This window comes from Pezoporus flaviventris, unplaced genomic scaffold (genome assembly GCF_033815535.1).
Source record: "Pezoporus flaviventris isolate CSIRO_AGI_PZ_B2104156 unplaced genomic scaffold, CSIRO_AGI_Pfla_v1 ptg000036l, whole genome shotgun sequence".
Taxonomy (NCBI): Eukaryota; Metazoa; Chordata; class Aves; order Psittaciformes; family Psittacidae; genus Pezoporus; species Pezoporus flaviventris.
The window spans coordinates 42,752,948-42,766,992 of record NW_026892584.1 but is presented as its reverse complement, the minus strand read 5'-3'; the positions used below and the strand labels follow the sequence as shown (position 1 = coordinate 42,766,992).

The 14,045-nt window shown below is 54.4% G+C and overlaps 2 protein-coding genes across 2 annotated transcripts in view; one reads left to right on the top strand and one right to left on the bottom strand.

The window, feature by feature from the left end:
• Positions 1–1,903: 1,903 nt before the first annotated feature.
• LOC133274697 (glutamine-rich protein 2-like) lies at positions 1,904–3,059 on the bottom strand. Its single transcript, XM_061464235.1, has 4 exons — positions 2,906–3,059; positions 2,550–2,738; positions 2,164–2,286; positions 1,904–1,999 (listed from the first exon to the last, which is right to left on the bottom strand). The coding sequence occupies exons 1-4, from the start codon at positions 2,990–2,992 to the stop codon at positions 1,904–1,906; spliced, it is 495 nt and encodes a 164-aa protein (XP_061320219.1). The 5' UTR covers positions 2,993–3,059.
• A 2,770-nt stretch (positions 3,060–5,829) lies between these two features.
• Positions 5,830–14,045, top strand: part of LOC133274696 (protein AHNAK2-like) — an 83,322-nt gene continuing 75,106 nt past the window's right edge. Inside the window, exons 1-2 of the mRNA XM_061464234.1 lie at positions 5,830–5,861; positions 5,940–6,252. Of these exons, the coding sequence (XP_061320218.1) occupies positions 5,830–5,861; positions 5,940–6,252 (345 nt within the window). The remainder of the gene's footprint in view (positions 5,862–5,939; positions 6,253–14,045) is intronic.

The following is a 14,045-nucleotide window of genomic DNA, read 5'->3' as shown; positions in this document are numbered from 1 at the left end:
GATGGCTGGAGTACCTGTGGGGTGCTGGGCTGGACAAGCTGAAGGCACAGGCTGCGCTGCAGCGGGTGTGTGAGGGTATGCTGGCCCCCACACTGCCGTGGCAAGGTGGGGTACCTGCATGCAGGCATCCGCTCCCTGCAGGATAGGGTATGGGAACACTCACCACCCAGCACACAACTCAGCACATGTGGCTTCAGCGCCACTGAGAGAGAAACAGGGCAGCACAGGGGGGAGGCTGTAAAACCCCCAGGCCTGGGGCAAGCACAGCTGAGCCTCTGTGGCACATCTCTGCTCCCCTGCCCTGCCCAGGGAGCAGAGCCCTTTACCCCAGCTAAGGGAAGGACTCTCCCTCGCTGGGGCAGAGCCATCCTGCACCCCAGGGATGGGGATGGGTCTCATGTCCCCTACCTGTAGGTTTGCTCCATCTTCAGAATAGGGTAGGATTGTCCAGTGGCGTGAGGGACCAGTGGTGGAAAGGGTGGGATAGCCCTGGGGAGGGCAAGAGCCATCAGTGGGTGACAGGGGACAAATGACCTACCTTGGCTCGTGGCATCACCCCAAACCCCACAGGCTTGTACCTCATGGCATCCCCTGCCTGCTGCCCTCAGAGAAGGGTCCTAATCCTCCTGCTGATGGGCAGGCCTGTGGAGGGTGCTGGGCAGGATCAGACCCTTGCAGGCAGACACCCCAAACCCCATGCCTGGCCCAGAGCACCACTAGCACCCATCTCCCCCATCCCACCCATGCAGACTCCTGATGTGCCTGTGCTGGTTGGTACTCACGAGCCCAGGCACCTGCATGCTGAGTCGCCTGTCACAAGACAGACACTGGAAATCCACCAGCAGCTGCCTGGGGAGGGGAGAAAGGGCTGGGTGAGTTGGGAAACCTGGTTTTGAGCCTGGTTTATCCCCCCAACGCCAGCAAGGTCCCAGCCTGCTGGCTGGTTACAGAAGAAAGGGGATAGGATGAGGGAGAGTGGTTGGTTGCGGGCTTCCTCCTGGGAAAAAGCTCCACCTCATCTTAGGCACAGGAGAATCCACAGAGGGGAGCGCCCAAAAACCTCCAATGCTGTGGGAACCACTGCCACAGGCACCCAGAGCACCATGGGAGCAAGGGATGCGGGCAAGGACAAAGTGGGAACAAGGCGAGTGCTGTCAATATTGCACTCACTTCCTAATCCCAGCTGCATTGTCAGCTTCCATTGGTGGTGCCATTTCCTTGAGCCGCTTGAGGCTGCTCTTCCAGTGTTCATCCAGCTGCTGCTGGAACGGCCCCAGCTCCAGGCGATCCAGCTGCAGACAGACACTCCCTCAGGTAGCAGCTCCAGAATGGGACACTGCATCCCCAGGGAAAAGCCAGGAGCAAGAATCCTCAGGAGGATGCTGCCTTGGGCCACCAAGCCCCAAAGGTACCATTTTTACGCAGTGGTGATGAGCCGCCCCTCACCTTGGAGGCCATCTCCTCCCGCAGCTGCTGCTGGACCTCGTGCAGCCCATGCTCCTGGCCTGTCACCCGGCTCAGCACCTCCTGGTTTCTCTCCTTCAGCAGCTCTAGGCTTGCCTCAAATTGGGCGCGGCTGACTTTGCTTTCCAAGGCACCTTTGTCTGCTTTCTAACAACAGGGAAAGGCAGGAGAACGGTGGGGAAAGGATGGAGGAACAACAGCCAGGATCAGCTCATTGCAGGGGCAGAGGCAAAAGCACTCCAGCAGGACCACAGCTGTGTGGTCCCACTCGCCCCATCACCCCCATGGGGTCAGTCCCACCAGCCCAAGGGACATGTGGGGAGACAGAGAGACTTGCAGCTGGGTGAGAAATCCTCCGTCCCCCAGGCCAGCTCTGCCACCAAGCTCCCAGGGGACAAGGGGCATTTATCACCCTGCCCAGGACCCCCTTGCCTGGTGCTTAGGCCCCCTGAGGTTGTACCTCATCCATTCCTAGCTCCAGGTCCTCTTTGTCTGCCTTCTCCTTCTCCAGCCTCTCCAAGGACTGGAACAGACCCTTCCAACACAGAAAAAGCATCCTGTGACATTGTGCAGGAGCACCCCTGCTTCTCCCTCCACACAGAATCCTCTGGGAAAGGTAATTTAATCTCCACAGGGCAAATCACTTATGGTCCCCTGCCTGGAGGATGCTCTAACACCACAGGGGTTTCAGCCATCTACCTCGATATCTTTCTGCTGCTGGCGACTGTCATCCAGGAGGCTCCCCATGACAGAGTTAAGCTTTTCATACTCCTCTTGCATCTGCAGGATGGCAGCCTGGATGCGCTTCAGCACCTCCTGGTCCTGCTCCAGGGAGGAAAATAACAAGGTAGTGCCATGCAAGATGCGGAGGCTGCCCAGGGGGACAGACCTGGCTTACTGGGCCAGTGGCCATAGGCTCCCAGTGCCAGCAGGACATTTGCAGCATGGCTTGAATCTCCCTCTCTGCTGTAGACAAGACAATATGGGGGGGAGCAAGGAACTCCCCCACATAACACCGAAGCACAAACAGGCGGGCATGGTTCTGGCAGCCCCCTCCCAAGTCCCTCATGCTGCCATCTCCCTACCTGGCTCTTCCCTGGCAGCTGCCTCACCACCTTGCCCCTCTTCTTGCTCGACATGAGTGAGTCCACCAGCCCCTGCAGCTTCTCATAGCACCGCAGAAGCTTCCCCAAACGTGTGCTGGTGTCACTGCTGCACATGGGGCATACTGCCTCCTCCTGCCCCATGCTCTCCATCACTCTCAGCTCTTCCAGCTGCAGAAGGGGAAGAGGAATCACCTCTGAGATGGGACAGATACAACCAACAATCCCAAGTGCCATGGAGGCTCCATGGCCCCAGCCAGCCAGGGGATGTGGCTGGGAACCCCACCAGGACCATCTCAAAGAGCCAGCAGGTGGTGGGAGCTCCCCCCACACCTCACCTGCTCCTGCTCCTCCTTGGCCGTCTGGGTCACCAACTGATCCAGTGCAGCCTTGCTTATTTGCTGCTGCTCTGCCAGATCCTTCATGTCCCGCTTTACCTCCTGCGGTTTGGACCTGGTCAGCAAGATGGTGGTACAGGCAGGCTTAGTCTTCACAAGCTTAGTTGCTCAGGGGGCATCCCTCTCCCCCCATCATGGGATGCTCCCAGCCCTCCTGGGCTCCCTTGCAGCCCCACAGGGAAAAAAACCCTCTCCTGTCCTTTTACCCCAATCGCAGGCTGAGCTGGTTGCTGAGGTCCATTTGCCAGCTGGCTCTGGCTGCCTCCAGTTTGCCAAGGGCACTCTCCAGTATCCTGATCTGGGAATGGCAGCGGGGGCAGAGTCAGGGCATGGCCCCTGTGTCATCCCAGCACAGGGGCTCTTCAGCTGCCTTCTCCATGCCCAACTCTCCCAGCATCCCTGCATCTCTCTCGGGGACTCCTTACCTTCCCCTTCTCTCCCTGAAGATCACTGGCCAGGCTCTGCAGGTCCCTGGACAAGCCCTGCAGGTCACTGGCCAAGCCCTGCAGAGATGACACCTGGCCCTGGAGGTCACCCAGTGTGTTGGCAACGCTCTCCTGGCCTAGAAGAACACAGTACAAGGGGACACACTGTCAGTGAAGGGGTCTCACCCTATGGGCGAGGCTCTGAGCACAACCAGCTCCAGACCCAGCATTTCAAACACCCCCCACAAGCCTCCCAGAGCTCTCACCTCCCTCCTGGAGGAGCAGGCACAGCTTCTCCAGGTCAGTCCGCTCCAACCTGGTGGCTTCTAGCTGGGCCACCTGCTCCTTCAGGGAAGCATAGAGGTGTCTGAGCTGCCCAATCTGCTTGAGAGCCTCCACCGTCTCCATGTAACACTTGCAGGCATTGTGGTAAGCACTGCTGGAGCCTGAGGGCAAGGCCAGCTCTTGCAAGTGGGACATGGCCCTGGGATCAGTGTCGAGTGGGATCTCAAATCCCTGGGCTGCTGGCAAGAGAGTCTCTGCTTCCAGGGGGCCTGCCTGGTGAAGCTGTGTGCTGAGCCGCCTTTCTGAGATAGTGGTCTGAGTGACAGTAGACTCTGGCTGTGTCTCAAGGGTGGTGGTCTGGATGCCCGTAGACCCTGGTTGTGTCCCCAAGCTGGTGATCTGTGCATCCTGCGACACTGCCTGCATCACCACTGTGGTGCTAGCATCCCCCCTCTGATCTGAGGGAATGTCTCCCTGCTGCTTAGGGGCTGTTAGAGCTGTTCCAGGATCCTTCAGCACCATTGAGCTGTCTCTAGATCTCAGCACTGAGCTTGCCCCATGTGAGGTGTCCACATCTGAAGTGGGAGACTTGGTGGTGGCAGACTGGTCTCCTTGTTCTCTGGGTCTTCCTCCATCTCTGCCTTGTTCTCCTTTGCTGCCCACCAGGCAATCCTTTAGCACATCCCAGTGCACCATGTTGTTGACCTCCTCAGGGTCCGGGTAGAGGCACAGCCTTTCCTTCAGCATTTGCTGGGGAAGGAAGGGATAAAGGGATGGTGGGCCCCACAGGAGCACTCCCACACACACCCAGCACTGCTGGGGACCATGCCCTAGTGCAGAGGCACTGCCTGCATTGGTCCCCCAGGGATGCAGCCATCTCCTGTCCTGTAGCAGGATCTGGCGTGCTCATAACCATACCACATCACTGGCCAGAGTCCTTAGGTTGCAGAGGCCTGGCAGCTGGCCGGCAGCATCCTGGAGGTTCCCCTAGAGTGGGGAGAGGAGAGGGACGGCAGTCAGGATGCAGAAGCAGGACTGAACAGAAGCACCTGCAAATTAACTTAGGCACTAGACAGACGGATGCTGGGCAGGCTTGTGCCTGGGGGCTGCTGCTGTATTGCACTGGTAGATCTTGACCCTCCTTTCCCAGCACCCATGGTACTTTAATGGGTGTTCAGTTAAGAAGTGCCTTAGGGCCACTTGGGTGGACATACACAGTTACCTCTGCCAGCAGCTTGAGCTGCAGGCAGTGCTGTCCATTCCTGCCCTCCCCGGGGCTCCAGGTAGGGTGGGCTGAGCTCCCATGCTTCCCTCTTGGGGCACCCTTCCCACTCTTCCCTTCCAGTGCCCTTCACACTAGGTGACATCCAAGGCAGGAGGACACGGGCTGCAAGGAGATGCAGGGTGATGCAGGGAGGGGAGCAAGAGGCCAGCTCCCTCCTGGGGACACCAGCAGCAGCTCACCAAGCCAAGCGCCTCCTGGATCATGCGGATTTCTCCCTGCATGCGGGACTGCGCCTCCTTCATCTGGCTAATCTCCTCAAGGAGATCCTGGTAGACAGATGTGTCCTAGGAGAGGAGGGTGGCAGGCATGAGCCCCATGGGAGGGTCCCTGCAGACCGGGAACTTGGTCCCCACCCTGCCCCAATGGAAGCCATCACACAAACCCATGTCAGCAGGGCTGCATCCAGCCCTGCCTGCCCGTGCTGAGCTCTGTGCAGGAGCGCTGAAGCTGATACCAAGGGCAAAGAGCCACCCCTGGAGGAGGAGGCGAGTCAACGGGGGAGCACGCAGGGGCTTGGGAGAGCCGCTACCTGGGAGCTGCTGCTCTTGTCGGTTTCCTCCCTCTCCACTAGCTGCCCCACGTCGGCAGCCACATCAGCTTCGGAGCCGCCGGTGGTGTCCTGCAGCAGGTCCTTCGCAGGCAGCTGCTCACCCGGCTGCCGGAGCTGCTGCCCCGCTGCCAGGGTCATTGACCTGTCCCGCTCCACAGGCTGCTCCAAGCCCCAGGTGGAGCGGTCCTGCAGGCCCAGGTGCCCCAGCATGGCCTGCAGCAGGTTGCGCAGCGCTCGGAAGTTCACGGCCTCGACATCGGGCGTCCCGAAGGCGGCGTCCAGCAGCTGGGTCAAGCTGAGTAGGGCCATGGCTGCCGCTATGGCTGACAACACGAGTCTGACCTGCTGGCGGTAGGAGAGACAGTGGGCAGCCGGCAGCCTGCCTCCTGCTCACTCTCCCTCAGGGATGCGGTGGCCCCTTCCCCGCAGCCTCTGCCCCCCCCAGCCCTACCGCCGCCCCCCCGACCCCCGTTCCCTCCGCCCCCCTGCCCCGTACCTGCAGCAACTGACCCTGCCCCACGCCCTGCCGCGCCTCTTTACCCACCACCACCGCCCGCTCCTCGACGCCCATTGTCCGAGCCCGCTCCTGAACTCACAGAGGGCGCCGCTGACGAAAACACCCGTTGCCAGGCGACGCCCCGCGGCCCTCTCCCGTCCCGCAGCTCGAGCGCACGGGGGACGGTCCCGGGACCGACCCCGCTTCCGCCAGCCCGTGCCCAGGGAACCGGAGCTCCCCGGGAAGGCGAGCTGTCCTGCCGAGGAGGGCAGAGCTACGTGGCAAAAGCAGGACAGGTTTTACTCTCTCCCTTAGACGTATAGGCAATACTGGGGGGAAGGAAGGCTGCTGCTGACAGCATCACCACACACATTTTAAGCACCTCGCTCCAGAGCAAAGAGGTGCACAAGCAGGAAAAAGCAGCACAGGCAGACACAAGCTTCCACACAACCCGAGGAAAAAGAGGACTCCAAAACATCTTGGAAGCAGAGTCGCCCATCAGACAAGTACTGACAGAAAAAATCCTCAAGAACATCTTTTCCCGAAGAAACCTCCAGGTCCAGCCATGCCAGAGAACCGACACCTCCCTCCTGTGGTGAGGCACTCGGAGAATGAGGGTGGGCAAGCCGGAGGCAGAACTTGACAAGCCTTGGTCTTGTCAGAGATGAGAGATTCATTTTTAGTCATTAAAGAGAGATTTGCCCTGCGTAGTCTTCTTTCCCAAGCTGGGAGGATTGAATTCCAAGAGGGAGTAGGCATGAAGAGATGGGGACAAGATGCACCAGGGCAGGAAGCTCACCCTCTTATCCTATGGATCCTATGTCTTCACTTCAGGAACTGGCAGACCTTTAGGCTCAGGAGCTCCACAGACACACCCAGGGACTACTCGTGCTTTCTAGACAGCCCTCAGGGCTGGCAGAAGCGGCAAGACCTCTAAACCAGCACAGGGCCACCTCAGCACAGTGAGACAGCAGCAGAAAGGGAAGGACCTTGGGGCAGAAGGGAAAGCACTGGGGTTCAGTGCTGATAGGGTGGCAACCAAGTCCCACACTGTGTCAGGCCAGGCAGATGCTGTGTCCTTGTGTCCACCAGCCCCAATCCACCACCTCCCCACAACCTTTAGGACCCCGTGAATGCAGGGTGCCAGTTTTCCTAAAGCAAGTGGGGATTTTGAGTCATCTCCTGGCTTCAGGTTAGCCAAATGCTTCTGGCTTCTAGTCAGGGTAAGGTGTGAAGCGAAGCCTGAGGAGAACTCAGGCTGTGGTGCTGACTATGGGGCAGGTGCTGACTATGACCCAGCTATGGTACTGACTATGACTTAGGGGACACCGGCTCAACCCCCTGGTCACTGGGGCTGCAATTCCACAGTTACGACCCAAACACAGCCTAGTAAAAGCAAGCCCAAGTGGCACAATAGCAGGCAGCAAGCCCTGACCTTACTTCTGGCAGGTCTGTCAAGCAGTTGGGAGAAAAGAGCAGTGCTGCTCACATCTTGAACACTGGCTCCCAGGATGAAAAGCATGGTCCAGTATTAGCTCAGAACAAGGGGCTTGAACACATCTGCAAGAACTTCATGCACTCCAGTGGATGCATTCCACAATCCTCTCAGCACAGGACTCTCTTCCTGCAACAGGCTGAACAGCCATGCTATGCTCAGAGTACAGCCAGGATTTGTTCCTAGTACGTGGAAAACACAGGAAACCCATCCACAGCCTTCAGACCTCACCCAGGCCAGCGCATCCCTCGTGGGGTTTGGCTCCGAGGTTTGATCCCTGCTGGACCTACTGGAGATGACCCCGGGCTTCTCTGTACCCTCCCCAGCTATGAGACAGGACACTGGTGCAAGGCACACTTGTTCATCTACTGCTCAGGGCTGCCCAGCCCCTTGGCACCCTTGTATGCATTTTACACTGAAAGAGAAGGGTGTGGGGAGAAGCGAAAGGCCCTGCTAGGGCACCCTCTCTTTGGAAGCAAGTGCCTCCAGCGGGCTTTATCCCCCACCTCCGCAGGCTGTAACATAATACATGTTTACTGGAGCATGCTTGTCTGCCTCATCAAGGGAAGGATTATAGCTGGGGAATTTCTCTTTTTATCATCCTGGAGACAGCCCTTCACAAGCCCCTTGTGCTGCTTTCTCAAGTGCCCCTCCAGCCAAGGCTTAGTGTAATACAAGAAGGGAGCAAGCCCTGAGCCCTGCTTCCCTGCAGAAGGCTGCAAGTTGCCAAGTGAGCCTGGTTACAGCAACAGCCCTGCATGACAGACACAGCAGCTGTTCAGAGGGGACAAGCTTCACAGGAACCACCAAACCTGAACATCCTATGCTTTGGTGGCAGGGTCAGTGTCAGTGTTTTGGAGAGCACACCTGCAGATGTTCTTCCAACTCCCCGACAAAGACTCTTGCCACAACTCAGCAGCCCAAGGCAACTCCACAGAGCCTGGCTTTGCAGTGCAAACTGTTTAAGTGAGGACCAAGACCCTCACGTGCCTTGCCCCTGTAGAACAAGAATGATGCAAAGCTCACAAAAGGCCAGCACATAAACTAGCATCCCTGGCCTGCCTGTGAGACACATGAGCTTGTTTCCAGTGCCCTGATATGAGAGACTGAGTAGCCCTGTGAACAGGTTGCCTTAAACTGCCCTTTCTGGATGTTCCACCAACTTAGTTTGGATGAAAACCCTTGCTTTGCTGTGCAAGAGAGGAGAGGGCACTTGGCCAGCAAGGGCCAGCAAGGGGCTGCTTCGCTCTGCCTGCAGCAAACCATCTGGCCGGCCGTGCAGCACCAGAAGGGAAGTGCTCCCTTCTGTGCTCTCTGGCAAATCAGTCAGAAACAACGAAGTTTGCTCCTCTTGCTGCCCACCCGCGGCAAGGAACGGTCTCGATTCCCTTCTCAAACAACACACCAGCCCCTGGTTTAGCACAACTCCATTAACATGGAATAGAACACAACCCCAGACTGCTCACGACACAAGCAATTGGGGTCAAAAACCTCCCAAACAGGAACATCACAGCTCCAGCGATGTCAGCAAGGGCCAGGGGGCTCAGGGTGCAGCAGTAAAGCATCCCCCAGGGCACCGGGAGACCCCCATGGTAGGAGAGACCCGGCCTAGCGCAACATTCAAGGAGAAAAAGAGCAGGAAGAGGAAAATCTGCTAGCTGGAGCTTCTCGGACAAGGAGCACCGTCCAGACAGCCTCCAGGGGCGAAATGAAGCGAGTGCTCGGATTTCTAGGGCGGGGTGCTCATAGGAAGAGAGCGACAAGGGTTGAGCTCTTTGCTGTTGGTCCCCTCCCAGCTCAGACCCAGCTGGGCCTCGTCCTGCAAATGCAATTAGTGCCGGGGATGGGGTTAAGCACTTCGACGCATAACATCACCCACAGGTGCTCGAGGGTTCTTTGCTGGCTCCCAGTTACCCCACTGCAGGTGCCAGTGGGGGAATCCCAGATCTTGCTGGAGCCACGTGAGAGCCCAAGACAGGCTGTTAGCACCCATTTTTCCCCTGCACAATTCCCCCCAGGTAAAACATCCACGGGGGGGGGGGGGGGGGGGGGGATGGCTTCCTGGGGACTAAGGAAGGTGTCTGGGGAGTGCAGCAAGGTGGGCAGGGTCTGCTGCTGGGGAGAGTGGCAGATTTGGGGGATCCCCCTTGCCCCATGTGGGGAGAAGATCCCCGGGAGAGGAGGATTTCCCCAGGGACACAGCACAGTGGGGGTATGGTGATGCTCCCCAGATGCCTTTGTCCTCACAGTCTGCCTCTGTGGTTCCCCTCAGGGTTTCTCACATGGGAGGTGCCACCGCCTTCATGTCTGTCCCCCCACTCCGTGTTCTTTCATTGCCCCAAGTGCCCAGCTGTGACACCCCGAGTGCCCCCTGCTACCCCTGCTGCTTCCGGGCACTGCCCGGTACCTCTCCACTCCAGACAGAACTTGTATTGGGGTTCAGCACACACTGGAGCTTTCTCCTCTCTGACGGGGAGGGACTGGGTGGCAGAAGGGGGCTGGGGAAAGCAGCCCCAGGCCCTGGGTGTGGAAGAAGGGAAAGGAGGGATGTGTGTGTCGTCCTTCCCCCCCGGTTGGGGGTAGAGAGGGGGTTCTGGTGCTTTGCTCCAGAGGGGGGAAGCAGCAGGGTCGGTGCAGCCTTCTTTCCAGCAGCTCTGGAAGAGGGACAAGAGGGTGACAAAGAGGGTTTTCCCCCGAGGAGAGAAGGAAGGCAGCTGGGTGATGCTCACCCCTCCGCAGCACCTCATTGCCTAGGCGGCAGCCTGCAGCCTCCTCCTGTCCCGGAGCACCCTGCTTTCAGCAGCACCCACCTCCCGGGTCAAACGGGCTGCTCTTATCTTCTCCTCAGTTCCCACTAGTGTGGGGGAAACTTTTCCCATTAATCTCAGAGGGCACTTGATTGGACATAATGTGCATCTTTGCACAGCAGCTGGTTTTGGCCCCAGGCTGGCTGCATGAGGAATGGCAGCATGACTTCCATGTTTTGTAAAAATTACCAATGAAACGCAGAGAGGGGCTTTGGGGTTTCTTTGTCTGATGTGCACTGCATAAATGGCCGAGTATTATCACAAGTACAACACAGAAAATCTACTTATAACTTTTATCCTGCTGGTTTTAATTCCTGATGGTGGTAAGTTGCTGGCCGTGAACTGAAGTTCATTTACAGAGTGTGTCCCAAGCCCATTCCTTTGTTGGATGTCCAGGGTTTAAGCATGTGATTTTAAGCACTGATAGATGAGTGGGATCCATTCTGCTGTCTTCAGGGGTGTTTGGATCAGGCCCTGCTTCAGAGGGAAGGGAAGGAAAATCCCAGTGTCTGCTCCCCTTTCTTGCATACCTCCCTGTGTTTGCTCAGGGAAGCATGCAGAAATCTGCCTTGCCATTTGTCCGTCCCATTTCCCCCTGGGCTCTCCTGGCTCTCTCCATCACTGGGAAGCTGCTGCCCTCTCAACTGTAGCTTGGGGAGCGCAGCAGCCAATCGGGCAGCCAGGCAGCAGGGGTATCCTTCATCAGTCTCCCTAAGTATCTTCAGGCTCTGCTAGGAACATCCACATCACTCCTTTTCTCTCTCTGCAATGACCTGAAGCTCCAGCTCTGCAAGCAACGATCAGTCAGGCATAATGCAATGCAGGGCAGCCCAGAATAATCTGGTTGGCATCCAAGGATGTATATTCACTGAGAGGCTAAGGAGTGTGTCAGCATTTAGTTTCAGTCTAGCTGCACTTTCCCTGCAGCACAGAATTACAAAGTCTCCATCTCCTCCTCTTTATTGGGACTGATTCTGCACTGGGATCCTCTGAAAAGACAAAGTTTTCCTCTCTTGTTATTGCTGTACCACCATAATCTACCAAGATGTGTGACTGCTTTCATCTAGTTCTTCCTAACTGGCCAGGATCTCCAGCCAGTGGTGGGCTTACATTTTCTATACTTTTCTGTGTTCTGCTTCTGCTTTGCTGTGCTGTGCTGTGCTAGCTGCGAATCAACCTCCGAGGCAAACCCTGCAGCTTCTAGGGTGTGGCTTTCTCTGATGCTGCATGAATCAGATAAGGAAGAATAGAGCTAAGGAAAGCCTGTCCTTACCTCCTCTAAACTTTCTCGGAGTCTGCATTATGTTGAAACTAAGCTTAAGGAAGCCTTTGACTTTGTAAACAGATTAAATTCAGTTGTGTCTAAATTAACTGTTTCAGGTTGCATGCATTAATTCACATGCTTGCCCTCCATTTCTCATAGCAATTAGGAAACAACTAGCAGGATACAGTGCATGATACAATCTATCTGACATTTATGATAGCTAAAAGCTGTGCTGTGTATATTTGCAAATTCAACGTGTCCTATGCTTTGTATTCGGTTCGTTGGCTGAACAATACAGCAGTATGAAAGAAGGGCTTTTTTTCCCTGCGTTTCCCTGCTGCAGAGCAGAAGGAAATTAACATCTTAGCCTCTTTCTTAAAGGGGAAAATATACACATTTTAATATAAAGTGTTGCTGAAGCAGAACAGGGATGATTGCAGGAACGAGTCAAAAGAGCAAAAAGACCAGTTCTTAGCTGGCAGAAGTGTATCAGTAAATTACAAATCTGCTTTTTAGTTTGTGCACAGATTAACCTATTTTAAAATAAGCAACTCACAGTCTTAAAGTTGAGTCTGCAAGAATGCCAAGAATCTGACGTTTCTAGGGTATCTTTTTCTCCCTAAAATAGACAAAATCTATGTTTATCTATAGTCTGTAATAAATTTCCTCACTATTTATGATGGTAGAAGGAGTTATAATCTACAAAACACAATCTGTAAACATTTTGATAGCCTTAAAGTGGAGAGTTGGTGGGTTTGGGGTTTAGCTTTTTTTATTTTTATAAATCTGATTATTTCTGTTTTTCTTTTGTAAATAGTTTAGGATTATGTTTTCCACAACAAAGAAAAGTCAGAAATTGCATGTCAGACTCCCAGTCATGCAAAGCAGCATCTTACTGCTTAAGTTGCCCTGTTGGAATCAAGGAGACTACTCAACAAATATGTGTTTTCTCTCCACCCAACAAAAAGCTCCAGTCCAGCCCTCTGCTTGTTACCTGGTGCTTAAATAATTGAATTGGTATAAGGTTATAGCAAATATTTTAGGACTACACCCAGACAGTAATTTAATATGATTTATTCAAAATATACTTGATGTAAGCTTTGGAGGAAAAAATTTCTTTTATAAATGTGATTTTTTCAATCGTATAATTTTCTTAACATTTATCTGCCTGCACAGATTTAATTATTTAACAAAAAAACTAGTTTTGTGGCTCTTGCCATTTACCGCATTAGAGATGTATTTGGGACTTGTAGGTGCTACCTAATAGAAATGAATAAAAACATGATACCAGCAGGGCACGCCACATAAGTGCCCTCCAGGCTTTCCTCAGTGATCAGCAAAAAGGTTTGGGTTGGGGCTGTTCTTGCTAAGGAAACAAAATTGTCCCATGTCACATGGGAGAACGTGAGAGATAACAACATGGATTGTTATCTGTCCAATACCAGTTTCCTGGTGGTGTGAAGGATGCTGCAGCAAGTCATGCGCAAGGGGAACATCTGCTCTGGCTCGTGCCACAGCACCAACCAGACCCTGGTGCCTGGCTGGGGAGGTAGAGAGCAGGAGTGGGACCATGGCGCTGACAACAAGGTCCTTTCTGGGCAAGGACCTGGCAGGGACAGCCAGTTGCATGTGAAACCTGACAGCATCTGTTCTCCAAACAGTTATTGCTGATGTTTCTTGACAACAGATTATCATCCTCAGAGGTTAGGGTGTGGCAAGGAAAAGCAGGTCTGTTTTTCTCAAACAGGTAGGCTGGCTGCCCGCCCAGGGCATGTGGTATGTGTTTAAGAAAGCCTGCCAAGTGCAGGAGAAAGAGAGGAATATCAGCATGGTGATGAGACAGACTCATCTGAACAGGGTGGGGAAAACCACATTGTGAATCCCACATCAAGAAGCTCATATTAAATCCCTTGTTTCCTCTACAGCATGGAAGGAAGGCTTGTTAAAAATAGGCTTGTTTCATAAGCTGCTCTCTCTGCTGACTATATTCATCTGCCCTTGCTTTAGCTGACTGTCGTGATGACACAGGTGAGAAACAGATAAACAAAAATTTGCCAATTTTCTTTATTAGCCAGACAAGCACACGCATGCACTCAGATCTAACATCTGGAGGATGCCAGGAGCATTTTGCAGTTGTTGATGAACACTGAGACAGTGTTTTTAATAGATAATTTCTGAGTCAGAACAACAAATAAGTAGAAGAGTCTGCATCAGCAAACTCTGGCAATTGGCCAAATCCCAACATTCGTCTTTCTAGCATGAATGTTTTCTAAACCTATTTTTTTACCTTGTTTGGGGTGCAATCTAAATCCCCAGAAACTAATGGCAGTCTTTAAAATTTAAACCTTGTTCAGTATGACACTTAAGCAAGACTGCATAACATCCCAGTTGCCACAGGACTGGAGCACAGAGTCAAAGCAAAACATGCATTTGAAGACTTTGTTGAATGGGTGCTTGAACTGCAGTTCTGCTT